At 43.9% G+C, this 21,951-nt stretch overlaps 2 protein-coding genes across 5 annotated transcripts; both read right to left on the bottom strand.

Annotated features, from left to right (window-relative positions):
• Positions 1 to 1,235: 1,235 nt before the first annotated feature.
• On the bottom strand, positions 1,236 to 10,204 carry LOC121578129 (zinc finger protein 76). 3 transcript variants are annotated; one of them, XM_041892248.1, is made up of 13 exons: positions 10,133 to 10,204; positions 6,884 to 6,983; positions 6,672 to 6,755; positions 6,477 to 6,554; positions 6,087 to 6,277; positions 5,669 to 5,854; positions 5,178 to 5,379; positions 3,654 to 3,833; positions 3,005 to 3,208; positions 2,818 to 2,906; positions 2,400 to 2,561; positions 2,157 to 2,270; positions 1,236 to 2,052 (listed from the first exon to the last, which is right to left on the bottom strand). In XM_041892248.1, the coding sequence occupies exons 2-13, from the start codon at positions 6,954 to 6,956 to the stop codon at positions 1,963 to 1,965; spliced, it is 1,653 nt and encodes a 550-aa protein (XP_041748182.1). In that variant the 5' UTR covers positions 6,957 to 6,983; positions 10,133 to 10,204; the 3' UTR covers positions 1,236 to 1,962. The 3 variants fall into 3 exon arrangements, with proteins under 3 accessions (XP_041748182.1, XP_041748180.1, XP_041748181.1); XM_041892246.1 differs by having other exon boundaries at positions 2,818 to 2,909; XM_041892247.2 differs by lacking the exon at positions 10,133 to 10,204 and having other exon boundaries at positions 2,818 to 2,909; positions 6,884 to 7,688.
• Positions 10,205 to 15,634: 5,430 nt separating this feature from the next.
• On the bottom strand, positions 15,635 to 21,867 carry LOC121578130 (bombesin receptor-activated protein C6orf89 homolog). Of its 2 annotated transcripts, none has more exons than XM_041892249.2 (8): positions 21,548 to 21,863; positions 20,709 to 20,998; positions 20,182 to 20,347; positions 19,912 to 20,060; positions 19,551 to 19,699; positions 17,438 to 17,573; positions 17,204 to 17,327; positions 15,635 to 17,029 (listed from the first exon to the last, which is right to left on the bottom strand). In XM_041892249.2, exons 2-8 carry the CDS (start codon positions 20,895 to 20,897, stop codon positions 16,947 to 16,949), a joined length of 996 nt encoding a protein of 331 aa, XP_041748183.1. In that variant the 5' UTR covers positions 20,898 to 20,998; positions 21,548 to 21,863; the 3' UTR covers positions 15,635 to 16,946. The 2 variants fall into 2 exon arrangements, with proteins under 2 accessions (XP_041748183.1, XP_041748184.1); XM_041892250.2 differs by having other exon boundaries at positions 16,941 to 17,029; positions 17,161 to 17,327; positions 21,548 to 21,867.
• Positions 21,868 to 21,951: the final 84 nt, after the last annotated feature.

A 21,951-nucleotide genomic window follows, 5' to 3' on the forward strand; every position in this document is an offset into this window, starting at 1 on the left:
ATCAGGTGCTGTTGTCGAGGGAGAACAGAGCAACAAAGCAGAGGAAAGAAAGTAGGAGGGGTGGAGAGGGGAGGAGGAAGGGTGGGAGTTGGTGTAGATTATGGGTGTGTTCCTCTGCCCAGACGTTGCTGACGCATGCCAGATCTTACTACACCTGGATAGGTACTGTATTTTACGTATCAGATAACCACAACATATGTTATAGCAATCTGTCAGTCAATTACGTGGCATATGACCATTGGTTGATGCATGCAACGTCCGAGCAGGGGAATGCAACCAAAAAACCCTGTAGTTAAAGGCCCTCCTCCTTGTGAACAGCGATGAGATCCAGATCACCATACCTCTGTGTTTAGTTTATTTTCCTGGCCTGAACAATCAACTCTTCAAGGAGCCTAGCCAAGCCCAGTGTTTATCATCATATTCCCCTGGACTGATTTCATAAGATGTAAACAACACACAGGTCCTTGACTGTGAGTCTTATATGAAATAGGTGAGGCCACATCCACCTTCTGCCACAACTACCACCACCACGAGAGTCGTGATAAAGGGGGGAATAGTTGGAGTGTGGCGGGGCTGGAATGCACTGATCCTGAGGAGAGAGGGCTGGGCTGGGTTGCTGCTTAGCCATCTGCCTCTTTGTGTGAGAGGCAGGCAGGCTGGAGGGTGTGGGCACAACAAGTGGCAACTCATAACAAATGAGAGAGGTGGAGACAGCCAGCGGTGGAATGCAACGATTCAACGGTGATGTCATGTTTCGTCTTCCCTCTATGTTATATTCCCAGTTTATTTTCCCACCCTTCTTTCTTTAGCCATGATTTGAGTTGTTTCATTAAAACATGCATGAATGAGTGAATTATCATTGACTAGAATCATTGAAGACTCATCTGTCTCTCCTGTTTCCTTGACCTATTATTACATTAAGATGCACTGTGTTCAGTGACGTTTTATGGTGTGTTACTGTCTTTGTCTTGTTAAAAAAAGAAAATACTTTAAAAAATGTACATTATGCTGCGAACAAAACATCTCATAGGAGAGACTTAAGTCAGTAAAGATACTCAAAGACAAGAAGCTAATCTTTCTGAAAGAAGGAAAATACAATAGCTGACAGGTCTTCCTCAAAAACATTTTCTTTGTTGAGGGTATTTTAGGTGTGAGTCTGCCCTCTGGTGGTGAAAAGACAATGATCAGATTAAAAATATTAGCCAGCAAAGCATTGTGAGAGATCCACGCACAGCAAAGGTAAAGCTATTTATTGACAAATGTACACCTCAGCAACTTCAGCATAGATCCAGATACACATCACAGCTTGATACCACTGATATTGGGCTCTGTAGTTTTGCAGTTCATTTCTTCAATGACGTAGACAAGCTAACCTTTAGCTCCTCAGACGGAAAGTCTACCTCTGTAAACAGTTTCACAAGTGTTTCAGTTGAAAGAATCCATCTGTTCAAGAGAACTCTCCAAACCAAAACTTCAGAGTTTTAGAGCTCCGTGAGTAGACGCAGAAGTAAACAGTACTGGTTCTGGAAAACTCCTTGCAGTCAGAGAAATACAAAACCAAAACAAACGTTCTTGTATCATGATATGCCATTTAGCAGACGCTTTTATCCATTATTGTATCATGATTATGAAGACTAGAGGTCAAATCTAAACTGGAACTAGCTTTAGTGCGGGTGCTGCTTCTCAGAAGCAGCAGGATGAATATGCTAAAACAAACAAACAAAGAATGATCTGCTCATGCTCACATCTGAACATTCTTAACCCAGTCTCCATGACAACGGCTTCTCTCTCTCTGATTGGTTCTGAGTTCCGAGATAGGAGTCCCGCTCACTCTGTGTTTGTGGCAGGAGACAGGGCTCCAGGAGTGGGTGGAGCTGGTTGGCGCTAAGGGGAGCAGGTGCTGTGTTGTACCCTGGGAAAGATGCTCTGTTTGGGGGTAGGTGTGTCTCAGCAGCCCTCCTCTCATGTTTCCTCATCCTGAACCAGCCCTCCCTGCTGGATGGCAGCTGTCGCCATGCTGATGGCCTCCTCTAACGTCTGCTGCTCCTCCAGCTACACACACACACACACACACACACACAGTATTAACAATCAGTGTAATGCTCAGAGTGCCACTTGACAGGTTGTTAATCTCGGTGTGTGTACTCTGTACTGACCTGAACAGCAATCTGGGTGCCGTTAGCTGTGGCCAGCAGCGCCACCTGCTGGTAGTGAGGGCCAGAGCCCTGCGAGCCGCCTGTCATAATACCCTCCGATGTCACTATGGCAACCTGGAGAGGAAAGACAAACCACCAATAACATGATGATCCACTTTACAGTACAAACACTGACAGCAAGAGCAAATACTGCTTCACACAGATAGCTTCGTGTGGGCTAAGGTGTGTGTGTGTGCAACATACCGGCTGCAGCTCCTTGCCCTCCCCTGTAACCATAGTGATGTGGTGGTGTCCCATGGCGGTCATGTCCGTCTGGTGGGTCGGCAGGGAAATGGTTGTGCCGTCCTGTGTTACCATGGTGATGGCCGTGCTGAGTGCCTGTAGGTCCTCTGTCGACAAACCCACCTGCCAGAACAGAACCGGTCAAAGTGAAGGACAGAGAACCAACCGTTTTTATAATACAGTTCTAATAAATGCAACAGCTTGAGACTGTTTTGACAGCATGTACTAAACCGGAGCATGCTGCAATCAAAAGAATGGGAATGGAATGTTTCAGGAGTTGACTGCATCCACAAAGTCTTTGGTGGGACAGCTGAGAGCTTAAGCTCTTTTCTATCTAGATCACACAAGTTTAATTACTAGATAGGAAATTATTAACTACCTGAGAACCGATGATAACCTGGGAATCCGACCCATCCTCTTTCTGCACCGCCCCCTCCAGGAAGGAAGCCTGTGATTGGTCATCCATCGCTTCTGCAACCAATTAATGAATTAATACTGTTCAGTCCTTCAAGAGTAAATTCTGTCCTCATCTGGTGTTTGTTACATGAGTGTGTGTGTCTACATACCTTCCCCGTCCTCTGTGGCCTCAAAGTCTCCATGCGTGGTGCGTTTGTGCATTGCCAGCGTGGAGGTCTGTCTGTAGGTCTTGCCACAGTGGTTGCAGGTGTAAGGTTTGCAGTGTGTGTGAACCACATGGTGCTTGTACAGGCTGGAGTACTCTGTAAATCGCTTCCCACAACCAGGCACTGTACACAGGTAGGGCTTCTCTCCTAGAGGAGAGAGGGGGCAGAGAGGGAGATATAGAGCGAGGGAGGGAGCAGGGGAGAGAGAAAGAGTGGAGCACTTATTTAATGTCAATTATAAACTGGGTGGTTTGAGCCCTGAATGCTGATTGGCTGACAGCTGTGGTATATCAGACCGTATACCATGGGTATGACAAAACATTTATAATAGCAATAAGGCACCTCTGGGGTTTGTGGTATATGGCCAATAGTGCTGTGTCCAGGCACTCCGCATTGCGTTGTGCTTAAGAACTGTCCTTAGCCGTGGTATATTGGCCATACACCACACCTCCTCTGGCATTATTGCTTAAGTATCTAGTAATGTAACCTCTTACCTGTTTGTATTCTCATATGATTTTAGTAGTGTGTGTGTGTGTGTCTTACCTGTGTGTATTTTCATATGATTTTAGTAGTGTGTGTGTGTGTGTCTTACCTGTGTGTATTCTCATGTGGTTCTTGTAGTTGGTGGCACTGGCAAAGCCTCGTCCACAGGAGGGTTCAGGGCACATGTAGGGGCGCTCTCCCGTGTGTGTTCTGATGTGGACCTTCCTGATGTTAGAGGTGGTGAAGGAACGGCCACACCCCTCAAACGGACACTTAAACGGCTTCTCACCTGACAGAGGGAGAAGTGTAAGGGGGAGATATGGAGAGAAGGAATGAAAGACAGAGGGAGAGAAGGGGGATATTAGATATGGGGAAAGAGCATCTAAACATTGTCCCATCGAACAAAAAGAGGGAGGGAAACAAGGAGGGGAAGAGAGGCAGGAGAAAAACGAGGGAGAGAAAGAGAGAGGACTAGACAGTGGAGATATACGGAGAGATGAGGAGACTGAAGAAAAGAGAAAATGACAGAAAAATAGGAAAAGTAGTAGTGGGGGAAAGAAGCAGGGGGTCCTACTACCTGTGTGTGTCTTACTACCTGTGTGTGTCCTACTACCTGTGTGTGTCTTACTACCTGTGTGTGTCCTACTACCTGTGTGTCCTACTACCTGTGTGTCCTACTACCTGTGTGTCCTACTACCTGTGTGTGTCCTACTACCTGTGTGTGTCCTACTACCTGTGTGTGTCCTACTACCTGTGTGTGTCCTACTACCTGTGTGTGTCCTACTACCTGTGTGTGTCCTACTACCTGTGTGTGTCCTACTACCTGTGTGTGTCCTACTACCTGTGTGTCCTACTACCTGTGTGTGTCTTACTACCTGTGTGTGTCCTACTACCTATGTGTGTCCTACTACCTGTGTGTCCTACTACCTGTGTGTGTCCTACTACCTGTGTGTCCTACTACCTCTGTGTGTCCTACTACCTGTGTGTCCTACTACCTGTGTGTGTCCTACTACCTCTGTGTGTCCTACTACCTGTGTGTCCTACTACCTGTGTGTGTCCTACTACCTGTGTGTGTCCTACTACCTATGTGTGTCCTACTACCTGTGTGTGTCCTACTACCTGTGTGTCCTACTACCTGTGTGTGTCCGACTATCTGTGTGTGTCCGACTACCTGTGTGTGTGTCCTACTACCTGTGTGTCTGTGTCCTACTACCTCTGTGTCCTACTACATGTGTGTCCTACTACCTGTGTGTGTCCTACTACCTGTGTGTCCTACTACCTGTGTGTCCTACTACCTGTGTGTCTGTGTCCTACTACCTGTGTGTGCCCTACTACCTGTGTGTGCCCTACTACCTGTGTGTCCTACTACCTGTGTTTCTGTGTCCTACTACCTGTGTGTGTCCTACTACCTGTGTGTGTCCTACTACCTGTGTGTGCTACTACCTGTGTGTGTCCTACTACCTGTGTGTGTCCTACTACCTGTGTGTGTCCTACTACCTGTGTGTGTCCTACTACCTGCGTTTGTCCTACTACCTGCGTCTCATACTACCTGTGTGTGTCCTACTACCTGTGTGTCCTACTACCTGTGTGTGTCCTACTACCTGTGTGTCCTACTACCTGTGTGTCCTACTACCTGTGTGTGTGCGGACGTGTTTCTGGAGGTCTCCGGATGTTTTGAAGGCCTTGAAGCACATGTCTTCAGGACACTTGTATGGTTTCTCTCCAGTGTGTGTCCGCAGGTGACTCTTCAGCCCGTAACCCGTAGCGAATGCCTTTCCACACGTCAGCACATCACACCTGTATGGCCGGACACCCGTGTGAGCCCTCTCATGCACCTGACAAGACAGGGGCAACGTTAATATAACATGAATATCTTATCAAGTGGTAACAAATGTGTGTATGCGTCTGGTATCTTAAGGTGGTGTACTGTTGTGGAAGGTCAGTGTGTGTTGTGATGTAGAGGGTGTGTGTGTTGTGATGTAAAGGGTGTGTGTGTGTTGTGATGTAGAGGGTGTGTGTGTGTTGTGATGTAGAGGGTGTGTGTGTGTTGTGATGTAGCGGGTGTGTGTGTTGTGATGTATTGGGTGTGTGTGTGTTGTGATGTAGAGGGTGTGTGTGTGGTACCTTGAGGTGGTGTGCTGTGGTGTAGAGACGTCCACAGCCCTCGTAGTCACAGCGGAATGTCTTCTCAGCCGTCTGCTGACCCTTAGGGGAACCCCATGACCCCATCACCTGTACAATAGGCTCTATGTCCTGGAGTCCATTGGTACTGCTCATGGTCTCATCCACCTCCACCTCAGACCCCGTCATCTAGGGAGAAAACAGGGGAGAACAGAGTTTGAGAGCATTATAATGATTAAAAGTCCTACATTGCTTATTCCACCACAACAAGTACAACTGCATAGTATCTGTGAGAGAGAGAGAAAGAGACGTGGGGGGAAAAACAGAGCTTGCAAGAAAATTAACTGAGAAAGAATTCACACGAAACAGTGAGTGATAGAACACATGAGTGATACAACAGCAGAAAAAGAGAGAGAGAGACCTTGGCATAGTTCTCCAGGGTGGTGATGGTGTCTGTGTCCACAGTGTCGTCTGCAGCCAGCTCCTCCAGGGCACCCCCTGGCTGCAAAGTCAGGATGGTGCTGCCAGCCTGCAGGCCCGAGGGGTGGTGGATGTATGCTGTGCTGCCATCCTCCAGCTGCACCGCCTCCACCGCACTGGGATCATACCCGTCTGCAGGGGTTAGAGGTCAGAGGTTAGATGGTCCTGTTTGAAAATGTTTGAAATCACTTTCCTTCCATCCTTTGTAGAAGTAATAATAATTGATGTGTGATTGGACAATTAGAAAACAAGATGACGACCGCCTTATTGCTTCAATAAGCCAACCTTTACTAGAGTGGTGAATACAGCATCTAGTTAGATGTTAATATACCTTTGGGTGTGTGGTGGATGTATGCGGTGGTCCCGTCCTCGAGCTGCACTGCCTGTCCGTCCTCAAAGGGCAGGGGCTCTTGGGAGAGGACAGGAAAACAGCCAGCATCAGGAGCGAGACATGAGCTCACAGAAGACACAAATGGTTATTCACAAACCCTCCGGCAGACATGTTGTTCTGAGGGTGTAGACTGACCTTTCTGCTGTACAGTGACCTGGTGGATGTAGGCTGTAGTACCATCCTCCAACTGAATTGTATCGCCTTCCACTAGGTTGCCATCTGAAGAAATCAGTATATTGTTGATATCAGTGGCAGCCATACATACTCTGGTGGACATGTGAATGTTAGCTTTGAGTTGTGCGTTTCATTATTTTTCAGTAGTGTGCGTGAATGTGTGGGTTTCTCACCTTTGATGGCTTGTTCAATGTAGGCAGTGGAGCCGTCACTGAGGGCAACAGTCTGCAATCCCAAACTCTCCATCCTTCTGCTCAGCTACAGATGCTCTATCTGACAATAAGAGAGGGAGACACACACACACTTAGCTACTGAAACAGTGGCAATCACAGACATTGAACTGCAGACATGCACACACACACACACAGGGCTACGGATACTCCACTGCCGAGACAGGCAGTTGCCTTGAGCTGACGCTCTTCTGCTACACACACACGCTATGGAGGATCCCCAGCAATCCTGTGTACTGCTGCATTGCATTGTTCATATTTATGTAGGCTAGCTATTGTCCTAACATCTTGCTCTGTAGCAAGGTTAGATTCCCTGGGTCAGCTGATGTGACCTCATTGCAGTGATGATGACCTAGGGGTTGTGTGGTAGCTTGATACGTCATAGAAGAGAAAGGGAGGCGAGTGATGTTTGTTCCCAAAATGTGGCTGGCATGGACCCTCAACCAGTGAATATTGCAAATTATAAAATGTGTATTATGTGTATGCACCTAGGTTAGTTTCAAGATGAGTCTATAGGGAGGGCAGACTATTATTTTACTGTCAATGGACATAGCTATCTGCTTATGATTAAGTTTAGAATATGGCATAAGCAGTTTGCCATCATTGGGTGCATTTCCATCCGGTTGTCACTGTGCCATTATTGAGTGCATTTCCATCAGGTTGTCACTTAGCTTAATAACGCAACGTTATACACTATATATACAAAAGTATGTGGACACCCCTTCAAATTAGTGGATTTGGTTATTTCAACCACACCCGTTGCGGACAGGTGTATAAAATCGAGCACACAGCCATGCAATCTCCATAGACGGTCGCAGTTGTAAATGAGAACTTGTTCTCAACTGGCTTAGCTGGTTAAATAAAGGTGAAATAAAAATAAAAATATATAAAAAAAATAGACAAACATTGGCAATAGAGTGGCCTTACTGAAGAGTTCAGTGACGTTCAACGTGGCACTGTCATAGGATGCCACCTTTCCAACAAGTACGTTTGTAAAATTTCTGCCCTGCTAGAGCTGCCCCGGTCAACTGTAAGTGCTGTTTTGAGAAGTGGAAACGTCTAGGAGCAACAAAGGCTCAGCCGCGAAGTGGTAGGCCATACAAGCTCACAGAACGGGACTGGCGAGTGCTGAAGCGGGTAAAAATCGTCTGTCCTCGGTTGCAACACTCACTACCGAGTTCCAAACTGCCTCTGGAAGCAACATCAGCACAAGAACTGATCGTTGGGAGCTTCATGAAATGGGTTTCCATGTCCGAGCAGCCGCACACAAGCCTAAGATCACCATGCGCAATGCCAAGCATCGGATGGAGTGGTGTAAGCTCGCCGCCATTGGACTCTGGAGCAGTGGAAACGCGTTCTCTGGAGTGATGAATCACACTTCACCATCGGACGAATCTGGGTTTGGCGGATGCCAGGAGAACGCTACCTGCCCCAATGCATAGTGCCAACTGTAAAGTTTGGTGGAGGAGGAATAATGATCTGGGGCTGTTTTCTATGGTTCGGACTAGGCCCCTTAGTTCTAGTGAAGGGACATCTTAACGCTGCTGCATACAATGACATTCTAGACGATTCTGTGCTTCCAACTTTGTGGCAACAGTTTGGGAAAGGCCATTTCCTGTTTCAGCATGACAATGCCCCCGTGCACAAAGCAAGGTCCATACAAAAATGGTTTGTCGAGATCGGTGTGGAAGAACTTGACTGGCCTGCACAGAGACCTGACCTCAACCCCATAGAACACCTTTAGGAAGAATTGGAACGCCGACTGCAATCCATGCCTAATCGCCCAACATCAGTGTCCGACCTCACTAATGCTTGTGACTAAATGGAAGCAAATCCCTGCAGCAATGTTCCAACATCTAGTGGAAAGCCTTCCCAGAAGAGTGGAGGCTGTTATAGCAACAAAGGGGACCAACTCCATATTAATGGCCATGATTTTGAAATAAGATCTTTGACGAGCAGGTGTCCACATACTTTTGGCCATATAGTGTACACTGAGTGTACAAAACACTAGGAACACCTGCTCTTTCCATAACAGATTGACCAGGTGAATGCTATGATCCCTCATTGATGTCACTTAAATCAGTGTCGATGAAGGGGAGGAGACGGGTTAAAGGATGTTTAAGCCTTGAGACCGGTTGTGTATGTGTGCCATTCAGAGGGTGAATGGGCAAGACAAAATATTTAAGTGTCTTTGAGTGTGTCAACTGCAATGCTGCTGGGTTTTTCACACTCAACAGTTTCCTGTGTTTATCAAGAATGGTCCACCACCCAAAGCACATCCAGCCAACTTGACACAACTTTGGGAAGCATTGGAGTCAACATGTTTTGTTCTGAGGACAAAGTGGGGTGCAACTCAATATTTGGAAGGCGTTCCTAATGTTTTATACACTCAGTGTATACTACAGGGACCACTACAACTAATTGTCACTATCGGTTTAAATGGGTTCTTTGTTGGGAATGAGGGATAGATTTGTGAATGGTTGAATTCACTATTCTACAGCTGGTTACTTTAGCGGACTAAACGCCATTCTGGGCAGACCACACAGCTAGTTTTCATTCGAGTCAATAATTACTGGGAATATAGTATAACATTATGCCATGAATCCTATAGCTAGCTAGTCAAGAATAAATGTGGACTCAAATAGTATATTTCAAATGGCAAGCTAACTGGTTAACCAACAAGCTAGGGGTCGAGTGACAGCTAGGTATCTAGCAAGCTAACGTCGCCATTACACTGAATGGCAAAGTTAGCTAGCAGCTGGCTGGCTTTTGGTGTTATGGCTAGCTTGAAAACTTAAAACACCTTTTCTTCGCCAACTAAGTCAAATATCATAAACATCCCTAATAGTAAATAGCTAACGCCCCAACATTGACTACGTTTGCAATATGTATTTTGACGTGACTAACTAGCTAACGTTAGATAAGGCGCACGGCAGTGGAAATACAACCAGGCCTCATTCACTACAACACGTTTGCGCTTGAATCAGACATTTGCAACGCAACCGGGTTACTCCCATCCGTAACGCCGATAATCGATCCCTAACAAAGCGTTTTCTATATCTTGATATTTCTTCTCAAACTCAAAAGAATTCCAGAAAATCACAAGCTCTTATTTTCCTCTCCCTATCCCCCATTTTTATATCCCATCTCTCCCTCGGCTTGACAAGTTGCAGCGCAAACTGGGATACTCACCTCCAGCAGACCGCCATGCACCAGTCACCACAGAAGCACCCGGGAACCTGAATGGTGTGAAAACGAGTTGGGTCATTACACCAGTCACCAGACTGATCTAGGGTCAGTTTTGTTTTACAGACCTCAAAGGCTAGGGTTTGATACCTGGGTGCGAAGGACTGGTTATAGATCATTTTTAGGATCAGCCATTTCTGAGGCAGGCTGCTTAGATGTGTAAAAGGCGAAAATAATCAAACTAACTTCTGGAAAATATGTATTTGTATTTGTATTTATTAGGGATCCCCATTAGCTGCTGCCAAGGCAGCAGCTACTCTTCCTAGGGTCCAAACATATTAAAGCATTTACATTACATATAAAACAAAATATAAAACAGTACATTATATGACATTTTTATACCACTACCTATCTACAATACAAAATGTTTAATACCACCATACAACAATATCACAATGTGTGCGTATGCATGTGTCTATACCCTTGTGTGTGTCTCTTCACAGTCCCGTTGTTCAATAAGGTGTATTTTTACCTGTTTTAAAAAAAAAAATCTGATTCTAATGCTTGCATCAGGCACCTGACCACACTACTGAACAGTAGTCTAGGTGCGACAAAACTAGGGCCTGTAGGACCTGCCTTGTTGATAGTGTTGTTAAGAAGGCAGAGCAGCGCTTAATTATGGACATACTTCTCCCCATCTTAGCTACTGTTGTATCAATATGCTTTGACCATGACAGTCTAGAATCCATGGTTACTCCAAGCAGTTTAGTCACCTCAACTTGCTCAATTTCCACATTATTCTTTACGAGATGTAGTTGAGGTTTAGGGTTTAGTGAATGATTTGACCCAAATACAATGCTTTAAGTTTTGGAAATATTCAGGACTAACTTATTCCTTGCCACTCATTCCGAAACTAACTGCAATTCTTTGTTAAGTGTTGCAGTTATTTCAGTTGCTATAGTAGCTGACATGTATAGTGTTGAGTCATCCGTATACATAGACACACTGGCTTTACTCAAAGCCAGTGGCATGTCGTTAGTAAAGATGGAAAAAAGCAAGGGGCCTAGACAGCTGCCCTGGGGAATTCCTGATTCTACCTGGATTATGTTTGAGAGGCTTCCATTAAAGAACACCCTCTGTGTTCTGTTAGACAAGTAACTCTTTATCCACATTATAGCAGGGGGTGTAAAGCCATAACACAAGTTTTTCCAGCAGCAGACTATGATCGATAATGTCAAAAGCCACACTGAAGTCTAAGAAAACAGCCCCCACAATCTTTTTATCATCAATTTCTCTCAGCCAATCATCAGTCATTTGTGTAAGTGCTGTGCTTGTTGAATGTCCTTCTCTATAAGCATGCTGAAAGTTTGTTGTCAATTTGTTTACAGTAAAATAGCATTGTATCTGGTCAAACACAATTTTTTCCAATAGTTTATTAAGGGTTGGTAACAGGCTAATTGGTCGGCTATTTGAGCCAGTAAAGGGGGATTTATTATTCTTAGGTAGCGGAATGACTTTTGCTTCCCTCCAAGCCTGGGGTCACACACATTCTAGTAGGCTTAAATTGAAAATATGGCAGATAGGAGTGGCAATATCGTCCGCTATTATCCTCAGAAATGTTCCATCCAAGTTGTCAGACCCCGGTGGCTTGTCATTGTTTATAGACAACAATAATTTGTTCACCTCTTCCACACTCACTTTACGGAATTCAAAATTACAATGCTTGTCTTTCATAATTTGGTCAGATATACTTGGATGTGTAGTGTCAGCAATTTTTGCTGGCATGTCATGCCTAAATTTGCTAATCTTGCCAATGAAAAAATTATTAAAGTAGTTGGCAATATCAGTTGGTTTTGTGATGAATGAGCCATCTGATTCAATGAATGATGGAGCTGTTTGCCTTTTTCCCAAAAATTTCATTTAAGGTGCTCCAAAGCTTTTTACTATCATTCTTTATGTCATTTATCCTTGTTTCATAGTGATGTTTCTTCTTCTTTTTATTCAATTTAATCACATGATTTCTCAATTTGCAATACGTTTGCCAATCGGTTGTGCAGCCAGACTTATTTGCCATTCCTTTTGCCTCATCCCTCTCAACCATACCATTTTTCAATTCCTCATCAATCCAAGGGGATTTAACAGTTTTTACAGTCATTTTCTTAATGGGTGCATGCTTATTAGTAACTGGAATAAGCAATTTCATAAATGTGTCAAGTGCAGTGTCTGTTTGCTCCTCATTACACACCACGGACCAACATATATTCTTTACATCAACAATATAGGAATCACTACAAAACGTATTGTATGACCTCTTATTCACAATATTAGGCCCAGCTTTGGAACTTTGGTTTTCCTAGATATGGCTACTATATTGTGATCACTACATTCAATGGATTTGGATACTGCTTCAAAAACAAATGTCTGCAGCATTAGTAAAGTAGCTACTTAGGAAAAAGCCCTGAAAGTACTGCATTTTTTGTTAATCTCTGCATGCATAACTGACAAGCAACACAGCACACAGAGTAGAGCAGAAAACTTTTATTTATAAACATTATATAAACCTTCAGCATCTGACAAGAGTGCATGAAATCAAACTATTTGATATAATGCACTCTGATTTTAAGATCCAACACAGAAATTATTGCACATTTTATAAGGTTTCATTTTGTCAAGGGATATCTGAAAATACAAGGGTCAAATCAGTGTTGATTTCCATGACACCTATTAGACACACACACACACACACCAAAACAAGTGTCTAATTCATGACTCACATTGCAATTTGATCATACAAAGCTATTATTCAAAGCCAATTTAAACAAGTTGAATTGTCTGCTTTCACCAAAGCAATCACATTTAAAGGTCCACTATGCAGAAATCGCTCAGCTATTTCCTGGTTGCTAAAATTCTAATAGTTTCAGTTTGTGACAAAACAAGCAACTATAGTGTAGAAAATCATTGTACCATCGAAACTGCTGTAAAATATATCTTCCATAACCACAAATATTGTATTTTCAACTGTTTGAATCTGGTGTACAAAACCAAAAGTAAAAGACGCAAAAACAAAACGTAAGAACGGGAAGCATATAAATAGTGCACATAACAGCTCTACTACCGATTCTTAGACTTGCTTTCAATGAGAATGACAGATCTATAACTCACATTTCTATGTGAATTTGGTCATGTGGCCCAGAAAGTTACGTATTGCAGCTTTAAAGCCAGTGACATACATTACCCTGTTTTCATCACAAAGAAGCCTTGAACCACATATATATTTTGAGCAGCAAAGAAGACGTAATGATAAAGATATCTCACCCACCCAACTGGGCTTCAGAGTGAAGAGATAGAAAACCACCCAACTGGGTTTCAGACTGGATTATCCACCCAGAGAATTTACTCAAATAAGGACATTTTTGGCACTATCCCCAGAGTTCATATGAAGGGAATTGGATATGTGTCCTACCAAAGAACTGTTGCATCCACAGTATGTATATGCAATATGGCTGTAGTACATGCCAATACATCCGCAGTCATGAAGTCTAACAGTAATAACCACTGTTAATAGTTTAGGCTTCAATACAGTGGCTTGCACAAGTATTCACCTCCCTTGGCATTTTTCCTATTTTGTTGCCTTACAACCTGTAATTAAAATGGATTTTTGGGGGGTTTGTATCATTTGATTTACACAACATGCCCACCACTTTGAAGATGCAAAATATTTTTTATTGTGAAACAAACAAGAAATAAAGACCCCAAAAAAAAAAAAAAAATTGAGCGTGCATAACTATTCACCCCCCCAAAGTCAATACTTTGTAGAGGCACCTTTTGCAGCAATTACAGCTGCAAGTGTCTTGGGGTATGTCTCTATAACCTTGGCACATCTAGCCACTGGGATCTTTGCCCATTCTTCAAGGCAAAACTGCTCCTGCTCCTTCAAGTTGGATGGGTTCCGCTGGTGTAAAGCAATCTTTAAGTCATACCACAGATTCTCAATTGGATTGAGGTCTAGGCCATTCCAAGACATTTAAATGTTTCCCCTTAAACCACACAAGTGTTGCTTTAGCAGTATGCTTAGGGTCATTGTCCTGCTGGAAGGTTAACCTCTGTCCCAGTCTCAAATCTCTGGAAGACTGAAACAGGTTTCCCTCAAGAATTTCCCTGTATTTAGCGCCATCCATCATTCCTTCAATTCTGACCAGTTTCCCACAGCATGATGCTGCCACCACCATGCTTCACTGTGGGAATGGTGTTCTCAGGGTGATGAGAGGTGTTGGGTTTGCGCCAGACATAGCGTTTTCCTTGATGGCCAAAAAGCTCAATTTTAGTCTCATCTGACCAGAATACCTTCTTCCATATGTTTGGGGAGTCTCCCACATGCCTTTTTGGCGAACACCAAACATGTTTGCTTATTTTTTTCTTCAAGCAATGGCTTTTATCTGGCCACTTTTCCGTAAAGACTAGCTCTGTGGAGTGTATGGCTTAAAGTGGTCCTATGGACAGATACTCCAATCTCCGCTGTGGAGCTTTGCAGCTCCTTCAGGGTTATCTTTGGTCTCTTTGTTGCCTCTCTGATTAATGCCCTCCTCGCCTGGTCCATGAGTTTTGGTGGGCGGCCCTCTCTTGGCAGGTTTGTTGTGGTGCCATATTCTTTCCATTTTTTAGTAATGGATTTTATGGTGCTCCGTGGGATGTTCAAAGTTTCTGATATTTTTTTATAACCCAACCCTGATCTGTACTTCTCCACAACTTTGTCCCTGACCTGTTTGGAGAGCTCCTTGGTCTTCATGGTGCCCCTTGCTTAGTGGTGTTGCAGACTCTGGGGCCTTTCAGAACAGGTGTATATATACTGAGATCAAGTGACAGATTATGTGACACTTAGATTGCACACAGGTGGACATTAACTAATTATGTGACTTCTGAAGGTAATTGGTTGCACCAGATCTTATTTAGGGGCTTCATAGCAAAGGGGGTGAATACATATGCACGCACCACTTTTCCGTTATTTATTTTAGAGATTTTCTTTAACAAGTAATTTTTTTCATTACACTATTTTGTGTATGTCCATTACATGAAATGCAAATAAAAATCCATTTAAATTACAGGTTGTAATGCAACAAAATAGGAAAAACGCCAAGGTGGATGAATACCTTTGAAGGCACTTTACATGGACATCATTTGAACATGACACATTAAATATTGATAAAAGAAAGTAGCTCTGATAAAAAACAAAATCCCCTTCAAAATATACAGGTAACTGCCCAAATAAAGGAAACACCAACATAGTGCCTTCATAGGGTGTTGAGCCACCAGAACAGCTTCAATGCGCCTTGGCATAATTTCGACAAGTGTCTGGAACTATGCTCCTTTGACACCCTTCTTTCAAAGTCACTGACATCTCTTCTTCTAGCCATGGTAGCTAAATAATGGGCAACTGGGCAATTTTATACATGACTAAGCATGATGGGATGTTATTTGCTTAATTAACTCAGGAACCACAAATGCTTTCAATATACTTTGTATCCCTCATTTACTCAAGTGTTTCCTTTATTTTGGCAGTTACCAGTACATAATCACGTTGTTATTGATGCATTCAGAAAACCAAAGTGACAGGGAAGTCTAAAAACAGATTAACTTAAATGGTGACAATGTATAGCTTAACAACAAGGTCATAACCTGAAGATGTGTAAAATTGTGAATTCTGAGAGATTAAAACTGCATAAATATTATGTTGACATGACTATGTTGAGCAATAGAACTGGATAAAATCTCAGAACATCGACAGTGTGACACAACATCAAACACTGTGACATCGTCAACAAGTTCTGGATAGTTAAAGTGCTTACACGGGCGACTGGACGACAGGGAAAAAAGCATAGACAAAACAGTCAGTGAAAAGAACATTAACAAACAGCATTTAACTCCTGTTAAAATTATGGCACAAGCACTTACCGTCAACTATATATTAAAATACAATATCTGCACTTTCAGTTATCAAAAGCAATTCACCTTAAATGTATAAATCAATTTTATACATCCTCCTAACCAACTGTCATTGTTACACTAGCAGCGACATTTTGAACTTAGATGATGAATACAGGCCAGTTTAAGAGTGAGTAGATGAGGGAGGGCAGCATCACAAAACTGTCCCATTGTACCAGTGTGATTTGATCACAACTAAAATACATAACCGAAAACATCTTGAACATTCCAACTGAACACAGCATAGAGGCAAAGGCCTTCTGATGTTCCAAAAAAATTTGATCAGTCACTCTCTCCATTTCTCCTCTTTGGGCTTGATACACACCTCTTGATCTGTGAGGCGAACAGTCAAGAGTGGGAGAACGTTCCAGCCTTTTCCTCACCGACACACACCTCCCAGCCTGAGAGTGGTCCCTCCCTGCTTATAACCATCCAGTTGTCGCAGATCTGTGACGGGATATCAACGAAGAGGCACAGGTAGGGGCTAGAGATGAGTTTGGTATCAGGCCAGAGAGGGGTAAGGGTTAGGGATTGGTTTGGTATTAGGCAAGAGAACGGTAGGGGCTAGGGATGCTTGTAGTATTAGGGGAATCTCTTCAGTCTCTTTTGTGCCTGTGGAAAGTGTACTTTACCAGACCTAGAGGAGGGCGAGACTAGCCTGCAATGGACAGTTAAAAGGTCCAATCACAGGAAGGGATATATTCTCAGCAAGTAGGATGAAGTCTGGACTGGGGTGAGGGTTTAAGAGTTCTGGATGGCAAGTCCAAACCCTCCATCCTCCTCCCCTTTACTCTCTCCCTCTTCCTCCAATTCTGTCTCGTTCAGTTGTTTCTCTCCTCCCTCAGAAAGCTGAGCCGTCACAAACAATGTTCTGGTCTCGGCCGGGGAACAGCTCCATCTGCCAGTAGCGCGGGTCAGCATACACTGGCAGGATCAAAGTACAAAGGTCACAATCAGGTCAAACTAAATGCAAACTTGTATAGGTCTAAAATCAAGCTTTTGTTACAGCCTAGCACAAACACATCTGATTCAAATAATAATCACAGTATACTTACACAGTATACTAGCATACGTGCGAGTGTGTGTGTTCGTTCTCACCCATATCTCCTGGTCCCAGCCAGAGGTTGAAGGAGCTACAGTGTTTTTGACAGCGGTGGACAGGGACCACTCGAACCGTGGGTAGCCCCTCTCCTACCACCAGCCAGCCCAGCACTCGCACCCCCTAAAAAACACACACAATACCACTAACAACACACTGCTGAATCACACCCAAAACCATAACAACAAACAGGCTTGTTTGTATATTTGGGCTGTGTTAGAGGCCAGACTCACTCTGCTCTGAGAGTTGGCACTATGCGTGACCAGGCAACGCTGCAGTGTTGTTCCAGCGCTGTCCAGTAGGGGGCATAGCTCAGCTTTGGGGAACAGCCACCTCAACACCTTCTCTCTGGCCCCAGATGCAAACCTCCTAGGGAATGGAGGGTGGAGGAGGTGGGGAGGCGAGAGGAGGGGATGTAGTCAGATGACAATAACAGACAAAAATGCGTCCTTGTTTTCTTCCTTCCTTGAGACCTGTTTTCTAAATTACCAAGTCATGCTCATTACAGTGCATTCAGAAAGTATTCAGACCCCTTGACCTTTTCCACATTTTGTTATGTTACAGCCTTATTTTAAAATGGATTCAATTGTATTTTCCCCTCATCAATCTACACACAATACCCCATAATGACAAAGCAAATTTAAAAAAATAAAAAACGGAAATATCACATTTACACAAGTACTCAGACCCATTACTCAGTACTTTGTTGAAGCACCTTTGGCAGCGATTACAGCCTCAAGTATTTTTGGGTATGACGCCACAAGCTTGGGACAACTGTATTTGGGGGAGTTTCTACCATTCTTCTCTGCAGATCCTCTCAAGCTCTGTCAGGTTGGATGGGGAGCGTTACTGCACAGCTATTTTCAGATGTTTGATCTGGTTCAAGTCCGGGCTCTAGCTGGGCCACTCAAGGACATTCTTGTGCCGAAGCCACTCCTGCGTTGTCTTGGCTGTGTGCTTAGGGTCGTTGTCCTGTTGGAAGGTGAACCTTCACCCCAGTCTGAGGTCCTGAGCGCTCTGGAGCAGATTTTCATCAAGGATCTCTCTGTACTTTGCTCCGTTCATCTTTTCCTCGATCCTGACTAGTCTCCCAGTCCCTGCTGCTGAACAACATCCCCACAGTATGATGCTGCCACCCCCATGCTTCAACGTAGGGATGGTGCCAGGTTTCCTCCAGACGTGACGCTTGGCATTCAGGCCAAAGAGTTCAATCTTGGTTTCATCAGACCAGAGAATCTTGTTTCTCATGGTCTGAGAGTCCTTTAGGTGCCTTTTGGCAAACTCCAAGTGGGCTGTCATGTGCCTTTTATTGAGGAGTGGCTTCTGTCTGGCCACAGAGGAACTGACCAAGGCCCTTCTCCCCCGATTGTTCAGTTTGGCCGGGCGGCCAGCTCTAGGAAGTCTTGGTGGTTCCAAACTTCTTCAATTTAAGAATGTTGGAGGCCACTGTGTTCTTGGGGACCTTCAATTCTGCAGAAATGTTTTGGCACCCTTCCCCAGATCTGTGCCTCGACACAATCCTGTCTCGGAGCTCTACGGACAATTCCTTCGACCTCAAAGTTTGGTTTTTGCTCTCACTTGCACTGTCAACTGTGGGACCTTATATAGACAGGTGTGTTTGCCTTTCCAAATCATGTCCAATCAATTGAATTTTCCACAGGTGGACTCAAATCAAGTTGTCGAAACAGCTCAAGGATGATCAATGGAAACAGGATGCTCCGGAGGTCAATGTTTAGTCTCATAGCAAAGGGTCTGAATACTGTAAATATTTTATTTTTAATACATTAGTTCAGGGCTCTAACGCTGAATGTTTTTACAAGGAGTACATAAGTTGATATTTATGAGCACACAAATAAATTCAGGAGCACAATTAAATTATGTGAGTGTTTTAATGATAAGACATGACTAAACGTTTATGAATAAAAAGGTATTTGCAGTGTTCCACGCTCAATCAAGCACAATGTACCCCCAAATATTTGAGTCATTAGGTGACACAAAAATGTTCAGCTGCTTGCTTGAGAATTACTGTGGTAACAGCACTCAGTGTCTGTCAGAGATGAGATTGAGAATCTCTGTGTCAGACAGTTGCAGCAAACTCAAATTAATATTGAAAAACAACCTAGCGTGTGAACAACTAGCCAAGAAACACGAGGACAAAGCCACACTTTAGTAGCCTTTCAGGTCAATTTGACCAACTTCTACATTTGGGCTTTGGTTTGAAAAAAACAGTTCCCAAAAGCTGTGTGTGACCAGCCGCCAACGTGGCTGGTGATATTTTTACCCTAATTTCCCACCCTGATGAGCGTCTGCTAAATGACTAAAACGTCAAATGTAATGTAAATGTACCAGAGCAGGGTAAAGTTTGCAGGGCCCTGTGGAAAACCCTCATCATGTGACAGTAGGTTGTCTTCCTCCAGTAGTATACTCATGGAGCTGGAGTGGGCTGAATAGAGCTCCTCTAGCTGCTGCCTCTGCAGACACAGAGACTCCCCACCCTACACAGAGACAGAGGACATATGTCAGGCACAGCCACAGACAAGACTAACTGCTGATATTAGCTAAATGAAACTAGCTCAATAAAGATCATTCTGTGGTGGATCTGTAAACGATGAGCAAACTGGACCCTCACTTTCAGGGAAATTGTTGTTTTTCAGTCTAAACTTCAATGAGTGTCTTTCTCTTTCTCTATTGTTAGTGGTGGTCATACCTTGACCAGCACAGGCTGTGGTCCTCTGCGCATGACTGCAGACTCTCTGAGGGTCTCAGGGACCTCCAGCACAGAGGATACCTCAGCACAGCCAGAACAGTTGACCAGGCCCTGTCGCAGAGCCCCTGCACTCCACCACTCATGGAAACCTATAGGAGAGAGACAGTAGGGAAACTGCTGTTACACACACTGGCTAGGAACAAAGACCCATTGTCTATAGTGAACAACTAGGGATAGTGTCTAAAATAGTGTTTTCCCCTGTTACTGTACCTTGCAGGTTGTATTTCTTGGCAATGGGCAGAGTCAGCAGTCTGATGTGGCTGAGGGGGGAGGACCAGTTATGTCCCCCTGTGTACGTCACACCTAGCTGGGGCCGAGTTTGGGGGTAGGTGAAGGCCAGCACCACCACCAACAGAAAGCCTACTGCTACAACAAACTACAGGATGGAGAGAAGAGGAACTAGTGAGAGGATGGTTCATCAATGCAGGGATTGACATTAAGGGTTGCCTTATTGCCCAGGGCAAGTGACCAGAGCAATCGCAGAAGTTGAGCCTGCTCTGTGGTTTCTCCATTGGGCAGGTGATTTTGTTTTATTGATAACAAACAAAATGCAAATAATTCCAGTAGTCTCTTCTTCCTGGTTCCTCCCTTGTAGGTGAAAATAGCCATCTAAGATTTTTCTGCAAGTGATCATAATCTTTGGGCAACCCAAAAATACTCCTGACTTGCCCGATGGGCGAGTGCCTTTTAGACAATCCCTGTGTATGATCTTACATGAGTGTGTGTGTGCATCTTACCTTGATGGTGGCTCGAAGGATGGGGAATTGTGGTGGGTCTCTTCGAGGCTCGTTGGTCTCCAAGACTTGTTTGATAAACTTCTCGATCTCCCTCTCTGACATGCCATAGCGATACCCCGACTGGCGGAGAATATCGATGCTCTCAGACAGCTTGTCGTAGATGCAAGGCTCACTCAGTGTGGTGCCCATGGCAACCAATATGTGGTCCAACTGATTTCAGTCAACAGTTCATTTTAGGGGGACAGTGCCTCTAGTCTTCGGGTTGCAGCTGTTCACTCATATTGTCTTTCCTGTTTGAAGTTGAAGAGGTTGGTAAGACAGCACTTTCAAAGTCCCAGACAGAATATACACAAACAATCCTGATTATATGGCTGAACTTGGCCTTGGACTGTGGTCAAAACAGACACCTTGTCAATGTCAACACATGCATTCAGAGGCCCATGTGAACTGTAAGCAATAAGTAGTCGTTATTTGCATGTGTGAATAACATCAATAAACAATTGAGGGAGGTTAAAAAAACGTTGGACAGAAGCTAAGCAGGCAGAGAAATCTGTCCTTATAAATCCACAATGTACAGAACGCATCTAACGTTACTAAGTTCAACTCGATGTCAATCTAACCATTGTAGATAGTTATGTTACTCTAACTTTGTCGTTTTACCATTATCATAAAGTGAGTGTGCCAGTGACAGCAGTGGGTTAAACAAATAAACAAAGCTAACGTTAGCTAGCTAATTGGCTAGGATCCTAACTTAGCGTTGCTACTTTTAACAGGTATAGCTAGCTAGATTTCATAAGATCAAGTAAACGTCATATTTCAAACAGTGATCATGAACTCACCGTCATTATTTTATTTTTTACAGATCTATTGTCTCGTTCATATGTAGCTTCGTGTCGACCAAGCAACCTTTTCCCACCTTGCTGCTTGAGAATTTGCGGTCGTCACTAGTTACCACTGCCACAAAGTCATAAACCAACCCCGCCTATTTCTACAATTGATCTTCTAAAAATCAGATTTTAAACCTAACCTTAACCACACTGCTAACCGTATGCCTAACCCTAACCTTATATTAAACCCTAACCCAAATGTTTTTTAAAACAACTTTGTGGCTGTGGTAACTAGTGGAAACCAGAATTTGCCGATGTCACTTGACTTCGCTGTTGGACAGATTCACGTTTTGAGCCTCAACAGCAGATTCGTGTAGCAAAACTCAAGATTGATATTTAAAAAACAATATAATTTG

This window comes from Coregonus clupeaformis, chromosome 12 (assembly GCF_020615455.1).
Source record: "Coregonus clupeaformis isolate EN_2021a chromosome 12, ASM2061545v1, whole genome shotgun sequence".
In the NCBI taxonomy this organism is placed as follows: domain Eukaryota; kingdom Metazoa; phylum Chordata; class Actinopteri; order Salmoniformes; family Salmonidae; genus Coregonus; species Coregonus clupeaformis.

Excerpts from the sequence above, each read along its gene's own strand:
- LOC121578129 (XM_041892246.1), bottom strand. The coding sequence starts at position 6,956 with ATGGAGAGTTTGGGATTGCAGACTGTTGCCCTCAGTGACGGCTCCACT. Across the intron at positions 5,380-5,668 it reads CCACAGCACACCACCTCAAG|GTGCATGAGAGGGCTCACAC; the intron begins GTACCACACACA and ends CTGTCTTGTCAG. Across the intron at positions 2,910-3,004 it reads GGCCACAGAGGACGGGGAAG|AAGCGATGGATGACCAATCA; the intron begins GTATGTAGACAC and ends AATTGGTTGCAG.
- LOC121578130 (XM_041892249.2), bottom strand. The coding sequence starts at position 20,897 with ATGGGCACCACACTGAGTGAGCCTTGCATCTACGACAAGCTGTCTGAG. Across the intron at positions 19,700-19,911 it reads CACAGCCTGTGCTGGTCAAG|GGTGGGGAGTCTCTGTGTCT; the intron begins GTATGACCACCA and ends GTCTCTGTGTAG. Across the intron at positions 17,574-19,550 it reads GCAAACTTTACCCTGCTCTG|GAGGTTTGCATCTGGGGCCA; the intron begins GTACATTTACAT and ends TCCATTCCCTAG.